This window comes from Ambystoma mexicanum, chromosome 7p (genome assembly GCF_040938575.1).
Source record: "Ambystoma mexicanum isolate Mex_15411 chromosome 7p, UKY_AmexF1_1, whole genome shotgun sequence".
NCBI lineage: Eukaryota > Metazoa > Chordata > Amphibia > Caudata > Ambystomatidae > Ambystoma > Ambystoma mexicanum.
The window spans coordinates 31,562,571-31,577,234 of record NC_090939.1 but is presented as its reverse complement, the minus strand read 5'-3'; the positions used below and the strand labels follow the sequence as shown (position 1 = coordinate 31,577,234).

Below are 14,664 nucleotides of genomic sequence, written 5' to 3'. Positions count from 1 at the left end.
CCACGGCAGAAGTGTACAGTGTGAACAGGAGGGGACCCATGGCAGAAGTGTGCAGTGTGAACAGGAGGGGACCGAAGGCAGAACTGTGCAGTGTGAACAGGAGGGGACCGAAGACAGAAGTTTGCAGTGTGAACAGGAGGGGACCCACGGCAGAAGTGTGCAGTGTGAACAGGAGGGGACCGAAGGCAGAAGTTTGCAGTGTGAACAGGAGGGGACCCACGGCAGAACTGTGCAGTGTGAACAGGAGGGGACCCACGGCAGAACTGTGCAGTGTGAACAGGAGGGGACCCACAGCAGAAGTGTGCAGTGTGACAGGAGGGGACCCCCGGCAGTAGTGTGCAGTGTGAACAGGAGGGGACCCACGGCAGAAGTGTGCAGTGTGAACAGGAGGGGACCGAAGGCAGAAGTTTGCAGTGTGAACAGGAGGGGACCCACGGCAGAAGTGTGCAGTGTGACCAGGAAGGGACCCACGGCAGAAGTGTGCAGTGTGAACAGGAGGGGACCCATGGCAGAAGTGTGCAGTGTGAACAGGAGGGGACCGAAGGCAGAAGTGTGCAGTGTGAACAGGAGGGGACCGAAGGCAGAAGTTTGCAGTGTGAACAGGAGGGGACCCACGGCAGAAGTGTGCAGTGTGAACAGGAGGGGACCCATGGCAGAAGTGTGCAGTGTGAACAGGAGGGGACCCACGGCAGAAGTGTGCAGTGTGAACAGGAGGGGACCCATGGCAGAAGTGTGCAGTGTGAACAGGAGGGGACCCAAGGCAGAAGTGTGCAGTGTGAACAGGAGGGGACCCATGGCAGAAGTGTACAGTGTGAACAGGAGGGGACCCATGGCAGAAGTGTGCAGTGTGAACAGGAGGGGACCGAAGGCAGAAGTTTGCAGTGTGAACAGGAGGGGACCCACGGCAGAAGTGTACAGTGTGAACAGGAGGGGACCCATGGCAGAAGTGTGCAGTGTGAACAGGAGGGGACCGAAGGCAGAAGTTTGCAGTGTGAACAGGAGGGGACCCACGGCAGAAGTGTGCAGTGTGAACAGGAGGGGACCCACGGCAGAAGTGTGCAGTGTGAACAGGAGGGGACCCATGGCAGAAGTGTGCAGTGTGAACAGGAGGGGACCGAAGGCAGAAGTGTGCAGTGTGAACAGGAGGGGACCGAAGGCAGAAGTTTGCAGTGTGAACAGGAGGGGACCCACGGCAGAAGTGTGCAGTGTGAACAGGAGGGGACCCATGGCAGAAGTGTGCAGTGTGAACAGGAGGGGACCCATGGCAGAAGTGTGCAGTGTGAACAGGAGGGGACCCATGGCAGAAGTGTGCAGTGTGAACAGGAGGGGACCCACGGCAGAAATGTGCAGTGTGAACAGGAGGGGACCCATGGCAGAAGTTTGCAGTGTGAACAGGAGGGGACCCACGGCAGAAGTGTACAGTGTGAACAGGAGGGGACCCACGGCAGAAGTGTGCAGTGTGAACAGGAGGGGACCGAAGGCAGAAGTGTGCAGTGTGAACAGGAGGGGACCGAAGGCAGAAGTTTGCAGTGTGAACAGGAGGGGACCCATGGCAGAAGTGTGCAGTGTGAACAGGAGGGAACCCATGGCAGAAGTGTGCAGTGTGAACAGGAGGGGACCGAAGGCAGAAGTTTGCAGTGTGAACAGGAGGGGACCCATGGCAGAAGTGTGCAGTGTGAACAGGAGGGGACCCATGGCAGAAGTGTGCAGTGTGAACAGGAGGGGACCCACGGCAGAAGTGCGCAGTGTGAACAGGAGGGGACCCATGGCAGAAGTGTGCAGTGTGAACAGGAGGGGACCCATGGCAGAAGTGTACAGTGTGAACAGGAGGGGACCCATGGCAGAAGTGTGCAGTGTGAACAGGAGGGGACCGAAGGCAGAAGTTTGCAGTGTGAACAGGAGGGGACCCACGGCAGAAGTGTACAGTGTGAACAGGAGGGGACCCATGGCAGAAGTCTGCAGTGTGAACAGGAGGGGACCGAAGGCAGAAGTTTGCAGTGTGAACAGGAGGGGACCCACGGCAGAAGTGTGCAGTGTGAACAGGAGGGGACCCACGGCAGAAGTGTGCAGTGTGAACAGGAGGGGACCCATGGCAGAAGTGTGCAGTGTGAACAGGAGGGGACTCATGACAGAAGTGTACAGTGTGAACAGGAGGGGACCGAAGGCAGAAGTTTGCAGTGTGAACAGGAGGGGACCCACGGCAGAAGTGTGCAGTGTGAACAGGAGGGGACCCATGGCAGAAGTGTGCAGTGTGAACAGGAGGGGACCCATGGCAGAAGTGTGCAGTGTGAACAGGAGGGGACCCACGGCAGAAGTGTGCAGTGTGAACAGGAGGGGACCCACGGCAGAAGTGTGCAGTGTGAACAGGAGGGGACCCATGGCAGAAGTGTGCAGTGTGAACAGGAGGGGACCCATGGCAGAAGTGTGCAGTGTGAACAGGAGGGGACCCAAGGCAGAAGTGTGCAGTGTGAACAGGAGGGGACCGAAGGCAGAAGTTTGCAGTGTGAACAGGAGGGGACCCACGGCAGAAGTGTACAGTGTGAACAGGAGGGGACCCACGGCAGAAGTGTGCAGTGTGAACAGGAGGGGACCGAAGGCAGAAGTGTGCAGTGTGAACAGGAGGGGACCGAAGGCAGAAGTTTGCAGTGTGAACAGGAGGGGACCCATGGCAGAAGTGTGCAGTGTGAACAGGAGGGGACCCATGGCAGAAGTGTGCAGTGTGAACAGGAGGGGACCGAAAGCAGAAGTTTGCAGTGTGAACAGGAGGGGACCCACGGCAGAAGTGTGCAGTGTGAACAGGAGGGGACCCACGGCAGAAGTGTGCAGTGTGAACAGGAGGGGACCCATGGCAGAAGTGTGCAGTGTGAACAGGAGGGGACCCACGGCAGAAGTGTGCAGTGTGAACAGGAGGGGACCCACGGCAGAAGTGTGCAGTGTGAACAGGAGGGGACCCATGGCAGAAGTGTGCAGTGTGAACAGGAGGGGACCCATGGCAGAAGTGTGCAGTGTGAACAGGAGGGGACCCAAGGCAGAAGTGTGCAGTGTGAACAGGAGGGGACCGAAGGCAGAAGTTTGCAGTGTGAACAGGAGGGGACCCATTGCAGAAGTGTACAGTGTGAACAGGAGGGGACCCAAGGCAGAAGTGTGCAGTGTGAACAGGAGGGGACCCACGGCAGAAGTGTGCAGTGTGAACAGGAGGGGACCCAAGGCAGAAGTGTGCAGTGTGAACAGGAGGGGACCCATGGCAGAAGTGTGCAGTGTGAACAGGTGGGGACCCAAGGCAGAAGTGTGCAGTGTGAACAGGAGGGGACCGAAGGCAGAAGTGTGCAGTGTGAACAGGAGGGGACCCACGGCAGAAGTGTACAGTGTGAACAGGAGGGGACCCAACGCAGAAGTGTGCAGTGTGAACAGGAGGGGACCCATGGCAGAAGTGTGCAGTGTGAACAGGAGGGGACCCATGACAGAAGTGTACAGTGTGAACAGGAGGGGACTGAAGGCAGAAGTGTGCAGTGTGAATAGGAGGGGACTGAAGGCAGAAGTGTGCAGTGTGAATAGGAGGGGACTGAAGGCAGAAGTGTGCAGTGTGAACAGGAGGGGACCCATGGCAGAAGTGTGCAGTGTGAACAGGAGGGGACCCATGACAGAGCTTTGCGGAACACCAATAGTAAGAGGAGTGAGTTGGGAGGTGTTGTTCCGTGAAACAGAGAATTGATGAGGTGCCAGGTTGGACTCGAACCAGACAAGTCCTTGAACACGAATCTCAAGTAGACAGAGAGTATTGAGTCGATCAGAGTGATCGACGGTATCAAAGGCAGCAGATAAATCGAGCAGGATAGGCTGGAATGCTCAGCTGAGGCAACAAAGCTGGAGACATTCATGAGAGCAGTTTCAGTGGAGTGGCAGCAGTGGAAACCAGCTTGCAGGCGGTCACAAAGGTTGTGCGTGTCAGGAAAGTTAGTAAGGTGGTTGAATACACCTCTTTCCAACACCTTTGAGTAGTGAGGAAGAAGTGACGCAGGTTGAAAGTTGGCCGGTGGGTCTGGATCAGTGGAGCAGCATCCTGCTGTTTCAGGAGAGGGATGACCGTGGCCATTTTGAATGTAGAGGGGAATCAGGCGGAGTCGAAGGACAGGTTGAAGGAGTTAGCGATTTGAGAGGCCACTAGAGGGCCAATAGGTTTGACAAGCTGATCTGCTGGGGCACAGGAGTGTTAGCCTTCATCGGTAGTGCAAGGTCTTCCTCAGTGTTGGTCTGAAGTGTGAGATGGAGGCAGTGAAAGATGGTAGAGTAGGCGGAGTCAAGAATGTAAGAGGAGGGAGTAAGAGAAGGGTGATAAGAGATTCCCTGATATCAGAGATGTTGCAAGCAAGCAATTCATCAAGGTCACTAGCTGAAAGAGTAGCGTTAGAGGTTTTGGGTTTAGGAGGAGTAAAGAGAAGGTTTAGGGTGCTTTGGAGTTGGCGAGGATGGTTGGAGTCTGTGTTAATGAGAGACAGGTAGAAATTCCTTTTAGCACTGTCAAGAGAAGTGTTGAGAGACTCAAGGGCTGAGAGGTACAGTTGCAGGTCCTCACGAGAGTGGGCACACCTCCATCTGTGCAGGAACCATTGCAGGTTGGTGCGTAGACTGCATACAAATGGGGGGCCCCAAGGTTGAGGGCACTGGGATTTAGGGGGTAAAGTTAGCTGTGGGAAGTGAGAAGAGAAGGAGTTGTGAAGTAGGGATAAGAAGGTGGAGCAAGCAGTGTCAGTGGAGGAAGCAGTGTCAGTGGAGGAAGCAGTGTCAGTGGAGGAAGGCTCTGTAGAGGAGAGTGAGAGCTGAAGGTCTGAGATGAAGGGAGGAAAAGCAGAGGGTTTACATCTTCTCTTGGAAATGGTAGGGGTAGGTGGGGAGAAAAGGTTGGAGGAAGCAACAATAATGGTTGTGGATACAATGAAGTGATCGAAAGAAACAGTGTGACATTAACGTTAGTTGCTGATGGAGAGGTGGAGATGAACAGGAGGTCAAGAACGTTGCCCACTGAGTGAGTGGGTCGGTTATGAATAGAGTGGAGAGCATGCGTTTTCATCGAGAAACAACTGAAGGCCATATTTTTGAAGAGAGTTAGGACAAGGAATATTTAAGTCACCTAAGAGGATGAGGTGATGTGTTGGGGAGAGAAAATACGGGCAATGTCTGAGTCATCAAAGAATGGTCCAGTGGGTCCAGCAGGGGGCGATAGATAGCTGAGTGTGTACATTCAGAGGAGGTAAGAGGGGATGTGGCATTGGAGGGGTTCAGATGTTAAGGCGGGAAGAAAATAGGTGCCGGACAGCAGCACGCTTGCTTGTGAGATGAGGAGAGTGAGAGAGGGAAGGGCCGCCAGGGTAGCAGTGTCAGGTTTCAGTGATAGCAAGGAGATCAAGGGGAGCAGAGCTAGAGTGAAGTGGTCAGTGATGAAGGAAGCCTTTATGCAAACAGACTGAGCGTTCCAAACTCCAATGTTCAGTTGATGCAGCAGCGCGGCGTAGGAGACGTGGGGTGGGTGGGCGATCGGAGCGGGCGGTCTGGTTACTGGCGTCGTTTGTTAGAAGCAGGAGGGGTATGGAAATGATGTAGTGACAGTGGCGAGTTGTGAGATTGATGATAGGGACAGGAAAGGAGGGGTGTAGAGCGATTGGAGAGAGCATAAGGAGTGAATAGCAGGATGAGGAGGATGAGGAGGATGAAGAGAGAGTGCATTTCAGTTCAGTAGTAGTCAGGTGCAGCTGGCAATGTACTAGGTGGATTTAGGTGTTACCAGGTGGAGCAGGCGAGGAGGTGGCATAAAGACTCACAGGCATAGAGGCAAAGCAGCTGGCAGTAAAGGTTAGGAGATTGCCCTTAGATGTTCATCTGTTTCTTTGGTCGCCGGGGACTAAGATGCCCCAGTAATGAGGAGTAAAGTAGGAGGGGTGGCAAAGAGCCTCAAGCGGTGGGAGGAGGAGGGCGGCAACAGCAGACGGCAGATCAGGAGCTGGGCTGAGCTCGCTATTGCTCTCAGCCCAGTTGAAGCCCCTTCTGATGATGGAAAGACCATTCAAAAATGGCGGCTTGGGGGTCAGAGGTCACTCGTCATTGGATAGTTCTTGTAGTCCCCTGACCTCTGCAGGCAGCCTCATGCAGCTGAAAGGCGTGTCTCTGGTGGCGGTGTGCTTAGCTCGAGGCTGCTCTCAGCCCAGTTGAAATACGCATGAATAATTTAGAGAAACAGCCAAGAGTGAGCGAATAATTTGGGCTTTTTTGGTCAATTATGCAGAAGCGCACAATGCTTTTGAATGAGGTGCACGCTGTGTCTCCCATCGGTGTCCTTGTGTACGCCTTCCACTCCGCCGCCCCCACGGGACTACACGTTCCTCCGGCTGGCATCCAAGAGAGGGTCTTGTTTTCTAAATGAGAATGTGCTTTGTTGGCAACTTTCTGCCATCAAAGTTTGAAGAAACTGCTTCGATGGCTTCGCCTGAGAAAGAGGCTTCAACAGGCTGGAAAAGCGCAGGGCCACCCAGTGTAATACCCAGTGCTGTAAGGGGGGTAAGAAATCGAGGGGGGGTCCCTCATTCAGGGGCGTGGCTTGCATGATGGGCGTGGCCAGTAAGTGCCTAGCAACACACTCTGCTTGGTAAAAACTAAATAGATGAATCAGCCGGAACACTGCATACATAAATTAATAAACCTCCGTGTTTCCTCTCCTTACATCGCTGCTTTTCACCGGTTTTCGTTTTGCTCTTTGAACAAACCGGGTTCATTTATTTATGCCTTGTTTTTCGGATAAGTGTATCCAACAAACGGTGCATAAATAAATAAATTAACCACGTCGGGCGCAGAGCGGGAACAGACCACGACCCGGTTTATTTATTCATGCATTTTTTTGTCGGGTACGTCACGTGTATCTGACAAACAATGCATAAATAACTCAATAGACCGGGTCTGTTTAATCGTGGGCTCCGTGGTCGAACCTGCAGAACACATCCTCCAGGTCACCTGGGGAGGGGGTACGGGCATGATTCTGCCCACATGCAACAAAGGGGCTGTAACTTCGTCTCCTGACCCATCGAGGGGTCAGGAGAGGAAGTTACAGTTTGGAGATGTAGTGTTTCCTGCAGGCAGCTGTGATTGACCGAAGTGCCAGCCAGCCACGCCGTCGCTCAAACAGTTTTGTGTAACACTGTGACTGGCTGGCACTTCTGTCAGTCCCAGCTGCCTGTTTCAATCATGGTGGCGGGCTCACCTCTCGCTGTGGCTGCGGCTGTGGCGGGATAATGACCCGTCGCAGGCCCCGCTTCAACCTCACTTTTTGGAGACTGCTGGGACATGGCCCTGGCTAGCCCCGGCCCACTTAAAGCACTGGTAATACCATCAGCCCCACATGACTGGACAGTATAACACAGCACATGAAACGTGCACTCGATGGGAGCTCCAGCCGTGTACAGTATTCAGCTCATTAGGCCACTGACACCTCAATGCGAAGATTACACGCAATTAAGTAAATATAATTCGCTGATGGATAACATCACTGCTCCATTACACTTATAACGCCCTTGAAGGAGCATGCACTTAAATGCTGCTAATCTATGCAGCAGCCAGGCTCAGTTTAGTGATGGCACTTGCAGCCTCCACCCGTGTTTTAGTTCTTAGGAAGGTGTTCCATTGGTGGGTGCAACAACGTGCTAGATGGTTCAGGGTTTACTCTGGTCCTAAAAATTGGGTTTGGAAAATCATGTTTTCTTTTCTTTTTAGAAGCAATTCTGTCACCGTTCACCATACTTATTTCTGTTCTTTCCAGCGGCTCAGCACTAGGCATTCGTCCAGATTGTTGCATCTGTTGGTAGGTTGGTCACGATGGAGGCCGGGTCTTCTTTCAGCTAAATATGAATAGCACGAATGTGTCCTCACTGCCACCGACAGCCATGTCTGTCGTCATGAATTACACTAAGGAGGGTCGCTGGAGGGTGACTCAGGCTGTCCCCCTCTCAGCCATGACCCTGCCCCACTGACGGCTGTCTTGTTAGTACCAGCCGTTAGGACGCACAGCGCAAACACATACTTAGATCCAATTATCCCGGATGAACCTGGGCGAGGTCATCAGAACGTGTTTAAAGAGCACCATGGACTAATAATTAATAGTTGGACCCCCATGAGAGAAGAGCAATAGTCACCCCAGAACCCCACTTACATCCAGAAGGAACTCCACGAGAACGTCTGCCGCCAGATGACCGTCAAACTCAATCACGTTGTCCCCCTTGAAGACGTAGAGGCTCCCCTCCTCTGTGCACCCTGCAGACAAAAACAGAAACAGGATGAAAGGGAGACCCTCAGGCTGGGACAGGCACATGGAGAGAGGCACAGGTCCTGGATACTACAATTCCCACACACATTAGCCCGTGGAAGCTGTGGACCCTGGACCCTGCAGGCCTACTGGCCTCACACACTTCCTACAGAGCCTTGACACTACAGCACTTGGTCAATAGGGTGAAGGGTCAGAGCTTTAGCACACCGCAGGGGTCTGCATCCTTTGGCTCTCCAGATGTTTGGACTACAACTCCCATCATCCCTAAAAAGCATAGTCAATAGCCAGATATCATGGGCATTGTAGTCCATTTAGAGCCAAATGTGCAGAGCAAGCACTCTGCATTCTTGATTTGAGTGCAGGACCTGCAAATGTACACACATGATGCAACAGAGGGGGACCTGGAACATCACAATAAATAAGTACATTCTTTAACATCATGCTTCCAGCCTCTAAGCACGGGCCCAGGCACCCGAACCTCTAAGCATGGGACAGGCTATTGAACCCTTGCTTCCAAGACAAGCACATTGCCCCTGAACTATCCTCCCGGCCCCATTTTCATATGTGTTACAAAAGTGTGCATCTAAACAGGATCGAGTTGCACACACATGCTTCCAGGAAGTCTCTGCACTTTGAAACACTTGTGCATAAGCGCATAATAAATAAACAATCAATCCACGTGAGGTGAGGAAACGAGGGGTAGTTGTAACCTCCATGGGCATCTTCTGGCATGAAGCGGTGGGTACCAGCAAAGGTGGACACAGAGTCTGGTCTGTTGTTAGCTCGAGACACTAAACCGAGTCCAGACAATGGAACACTGAAATGTTACCATGATATGATATGGCATTTATAACGCGCCTATACACAAGTGTTTCGCGGCGCGACGAGGCAAGGGAGGGGAAACAGAGGGAGGACAAAGACAGCGATCCTACTAGGTCAGGTGACATTGAGATCACACATGTGCAGGGGAAGTGGGAAGGGGAAACGTGCAGGTGGGAAAGGAGAGGGGGCAGTGCAGTACATAGGATAACAGTAAAATATATAAGACAATAAATAAAAGTGTAGCCAGCTGGTGGCAAGTGCAAGGGTAAGTGCAGACATCAGGTGTCAAGTGCTAGTGGGGGCTGTAGGGATACAGAAGAGTCCTCGGGTGCAAGGGTTGCCAGGAGGGCAATGCAGGTGTGCAATTGGTGGGGGGGACCTGGGCTGGAGATCAGAGGGTAGTCAGGTGGCCAGTGCAGTTTCAGATTCAGCCAGGAGATCAGCAGGAGAGAGGGGGAGGGAAAGCAGAAGCAAAGAGGAAGGTCATGAGGTGCTTCCAGAACTGGAGATGGTTCTCCTTAAGTTTCAGAGAGGCCAGGAGGCTGTTCCAGAGGGAGGCCCCAGCAGAAGAAAGAGATCTACCACCAACTTGTTGTTTGGAGAAGCGACTGACCCTGAGGGAGTTGGAGGCGGATGAGCGAAGAGCTCGAGAAGGAAGATATTTAAGAAGAGAGAGTTGAAGGTATTGAGGTCCCAGGCCCCAGAAGGCCCCAATTGACCCCCATGGGATGAAGCTGTCACCCTGAAGTCAGTGCTCAAGGCGCTGCATGGCAGAGATTTTTTGCTAGTCTAGGCGAGCCCCTTGACTCTGCCAAGGGAAAGTAATTAGGGTGAACCCCCCCCCGCACCTGTACTACATCCCTGCAGACTGGACCCTGGCCCCAGCAGTCCCCTGTGACCACGGAGCTATCTTCATGGAAGCCAAGCTGGCCTTTGAAGCCCGGGTTTGCCCTAGATCTCCATGTCCAAGTCGGCTTCAGCTGACCTCTACGCCTGTGCTACTGAAGTCCCTCCCTGCGTCGGCCTCAGCTGACCTCCATGCCAGCCTGTGCAACTGAAGTTCCTCCCTGCGTCGGCCTCAGCTGACCTCCATGCCAGCCTGTGCTACTGAAGCCCCTCCCTGCGTCGGCCTCAGCTGACCTCCATGCCAGCCTGTGCAACAGAAGTCCCTCCCTGCGTTGGCCTCAGCTGACCTCCATGCCTGCCTGTGCTACTGAAGTCCCTTCCTGCGTCAGCCTCAGCTGACCTCCATGCTAGCCTGTGCTACTGAAGTCCCTCCCTGCCAGGTCCCGCTCTCAGTGTCTTGCCAAGGAGAGAGAAAGCAAGCTTGCAAATGCCCCAGGTGTCCAGGGAGAGAGAAAGCAAGCTCGCAAATGCACCCCAGGTGTCCAGGGAGAGAGAAAGCAAGCTCGCAAATGCACCCCAGGTTTCCAGGGAGAGGGAAAGCAAGCTCGCAAATGCACCCCAGGTTTTCAGGGAGAGAGACAGCAAGCTCGCAAATGCACCCCAGGTGTCCAGGGAGAGGGAAAACAAGCTTGCAAATGCACCCCAGGTTTCCATGGAGAGGGAAAGCAAGCTCGCAAATGCACCCCAGGTGTCCAGGGAGAGAGAAAGCAAGCTGGCAAATGCACCCCAGGTTTCCAGGGAGAGAGAACGCAAGCTTGCAAATGCACCCCAGGTTTCAAGGGAGGGAGAAAGAAAGCTCCCACATGCACCCCAGGTTTCCAGGGAGAGAGAAAGCAAGCTCGCAAATGCACCCCACTGTCCAGGGAGAGAGAAAGCAAGCTTGCAAATGCAGCCTGGGTGTCCAGGGAGAGGGAAAGCAAGCTCGCAAATGCACCCCATGTTTCCAGGGAGAGGGAAAGCAAGCTTGCAAATGCACCCCAGGTTTCCAGGGAGAGAGACAGCAAGCTTGCAAATGCACCCCAGGTGTCCAGGGAGAGGGAAAGCAAGCTCGCAAATGCACCCCAGGTTTCCATGGAGAGAGACAGCAAGCTCGCAAATGCACCCCAGGTGTCCAGGGAGAGGGAAAGCAAGCTCGCAAATGCACCCCAGGTGTCCAGGCAGAGGGAAAGCAAGCTCGCAAATGGGCCTCAGGTGTCCAGGGAGAGGGAAAGCAAGCTCGCAAAATGCACCCCATGTGTCCAGGGAGAGAGAAAGCAAGCTCACAGACGTACCCAGGTATCCAGGGAGAGAGAAAGCAAGCTTGCAAATGCACCCCAGGTTTCCAGGGAGAGAGAAAGCAAGCTTGCAAATGCACCCCAGGTTTCAAGGGAGGGAGAAAGCAAGCTCCCAAATGCACCCCAGGTTTCCAGTGAGAGAGAAAGCAAGCTTGCAAATGCACCCCAGTGTCCAGGGAGAGAGAAAGCAAGCTCGCAAATACACTACAGGTGTCCAGGGAGAGGGAAAGCAAGCTCGGAAACGCACCCCAGGTTTCAAGGGAGGGAGAAAGCAAGCTCCCAAATGCACCCCAGGTTTCCAGGGAGAGAGAAAGCAAGCTCGCAATGCACCCCAGTGTCCAGGGAGAGAGAAAGCAAGCTCGCAAATGCACCCCAGTGTCCAGGGAGACAGAAAGCAAGCTTGCAAATGCACCCTAGGTGTCCAGGGAGAGGGAAAGCAAGCTCGCAAATGCACCCCAGTGTCCAGGGAGAGAGAAAGCAAGCTCCCAAATGCACCCCAGTTTTCCAGGGAGAGAGAAAGCAAGCTCGCAAATGCACCCCAGTGTCCAGGGAGAGAGAAAGCAAGCTCGCAAATGCACCCCATGTTTCCAGGGAGAGGGAAAGCAAGCTCGCAAATGCACCCCAGGTTTCCAGGGAGAGAGACAGCAAGCTCGGAAATGCACCCCAGGTGTCCAGGGAGAGGGAAAACAAGCTCGCAAATGCACCCCAGGTTTCCATGGAGAGGGAAAGCAAGCTCGCAAATGCACCCCAGGTGTCCAGGGAGAGAGAAAGCAAACTGGCAAATGCAGCACAGGTGTCCAGGGAGAGGGAAAGCAAGCTCGCAAATGGGCCTCAGGTGTCCAGGGAGAGAGAAAGCAAGCTCACAAAATGCACCCCATGTGTCCAGGGAGAGAGAAAGCAAGCTTGCAGACGTACCCCAGGTTTCCAGGGAGAGAGAAAGCAAGCTTGCAAATGCACCCCAGGTTTCCAGGGAGAGAGAAAGCAAGTTCGCAGACGTACCCCAGGTTTCAAGGGAAGGAGAAAGCAAGCTCCCAAATGCACCCCAGGTTTCCAGGGAGAGAGAAAGCAAGCTGGCAAATGCACCCCAGTGTCCAGGGAGAGAGAAAGCAAGCTCGCAAATGCACTCCAGGTGTCCAGGGAGAGGGAAAGCAAGCTCGCAAATGCACTCCAGGTGTCCAGGGAGAGGGAAAGCAAGCTCGCAAATGCACCCCAGTGTCCAGGGAGAGGGAAAGCAAGCTCGCAAATGCACTCCAGGTGTCCAGGGAGAGGGAAAGCAAGCTCGCAAATGCACCCCAGTGTCCAGGGAGAGAGAAAGCAAGCTCGCAAATGCACTCCAGGTGTCCAGGGAGAGGGAAAGCAAGCTCGCAAATGCACCCCAGTGTCCAGGGAGAGAGAAAGCAAGCTCGCAAATGCACTCCAGGTGTCCAGGGAGAGGGAAAGCAAGCTCGCAAATGCACCCCAGTGTCCAGGGAGAGGGAAAGCAAGCTCGCAAATGCACTCCAGGTCTCCAGGGAGAGGGAAAGCAAGCTCGCAAATGCACCCCAGTGTCCAGGCAGAGAGAAAGCAAGCTCGCAAATGCACTCCAGGTGTCCAGGGAGAGGGAAAGCAAGCTCGCAAACGCACCACAGGTTTCATGGCTTCACGTGCAGCGTATCTCTGTCTTACACTCAAATCCTCCGATCCCCGGTGAGCGGCGTTCTAACTCCTAATTCTAAGCGTCTCAAGCATCGAGGCACTATCTACACCCCTCCAGCACCCCCAGGACTGCGGCAGGCCACAGACTGCATCCACATCGCGGACTGGGTGGCACCAGCTGAAACTACAAAAACCTACAGGAAAACTACACAAACGCCATGGAGTACTTTTTTTCTACAAGATAATTTATACCTGTAATTCCCGTAAGCGCGAATGACCAATACCGTGAAATTCCTTCTTGTGCCCCCTAACGCTTACTACTGCCTCCTTCCTATCCCCTCTAACCCTTCATGGGACTTCCTTCCTATCCCCTCTAACCCTTCATGGGACTCCCTTCCTATCCCCTCTAACCCTTCATGGGACTCCCTTCCTATCCCCTCTAACCCTTCATGGGACCCCCTTCCTAACCTCTCTAACCCTTCATGGGACCCCCTTCCTATCCCCTCTAACCCTTCATGGGACTCCCTTCCTATCCCCTCTAACCCTTCATGGGACTCCTTTCATATCCCCTCTAACCCTTCATGGGACCCCCTTCCTATCCCCTCTAACCCTTCATGGGACTCCCTTCCTATCCCCTCTAACCCTTCATGGGACTCCCTTCATATACCCTCTAACCCTTCATGGGACCCCCTTCCTAACCTCTCTAACCCTTCATGGGACCCCCCTCCTATCCCCTCTAATCCTTCGTGGGACCCCCTTACCTTCATGGAACCCCCTTAACTGGTTGGGACCTCCTTTCTGTAAACACACACTCTTATTCTGACCTCCTGCATGTCTACTCGAACCCGTATTGGGACCCCAAAACTTTATAGGGACCACTTGATATTCACTTTAACCCCTATTGTGACCTCCTTCCTTCCTATCCTCTCTAACCCTTATTGAGACTCCTTCCTATCCACCCGAACCCTTTTTGGAACCACCTGACCCTATTCCGACATCCTTCCCTCCTTTCTATTCACTCAAACCCTTATAGGGGTCCTACCCTGGTCTAAAATGGCTACATTTGGACTTAGAAACGTTTCCACTCAAGGCTTTTGCCATTGATTTGCATTGACCATATCCTTCCCTGATGACGTTCTGGGCAACCGGAAGTACAATGATTCTCAATGACAACAGACACATGTTGCCACTGTTCCTGTTCCTGAAAGCCCTACCCTGATCTTCCCTTTCACACCTACACATTGTTTCATCACTAGTTGGACTAAATATCGCATTGTATGTTTTTAAACTAGGTTTATTGTATTGGCAGCGTGGGAAAAACATGACATGAGAAGCCCAACTCTACATGATCTGCCATGCTCTCATGTGTGTAGGGCCGTCTTTCAGGCATGTTCCTGTTAGTAGGTGCTTTGGAAAGGAATCTCACTTGGACGGGAAGTTTCTCTCACACAGGTCCCGGGCTGCGCATCTACCATAAGATAACACAACACCGCTGGAGACAGAGCGGGCTCCTTCCAGGACAGATGCTGCTGGAATTGCTGGGGCTGGAGGTAGGTCATGCAGGAGGTGCATTGACAGAGCTCTACACGGGCTGCGGTACCAGGATAATAAGGGACAAGTATGCTTAGTGTCGAGGTGTTATAGAAACATAAACATCAGCAGAACTGCATGCAGACCCCATTACTGCAATACCTGCAGGTTCTAGGCCTTGAATTGTGTGCA

The 14,664-nt window shown here is 53.5% G+C and overlaps 1 protein-coding gene across 1 annotated transcript in view; it reads right to left on the bottom strand.

Moving 5' to 3' along the window:
* CASQ2 (calsequestrin 2) overlaps nt 1-14,664 on the bottom strand; it is a 281,710-nt gene that overhangs the window by 144,472 nt on the left and 122,574 nt on the right. The window contains exon 3 of the mRNA XM_069635701.1: nt 8,192-8,292. Coding sequence (XP_069491802.1) covers nt 8,192-8,292 — 101 coding nt within the window. The remainder of the gene's footprint in view (nt 1-8,191; nt 8,293-14,664) is intronic.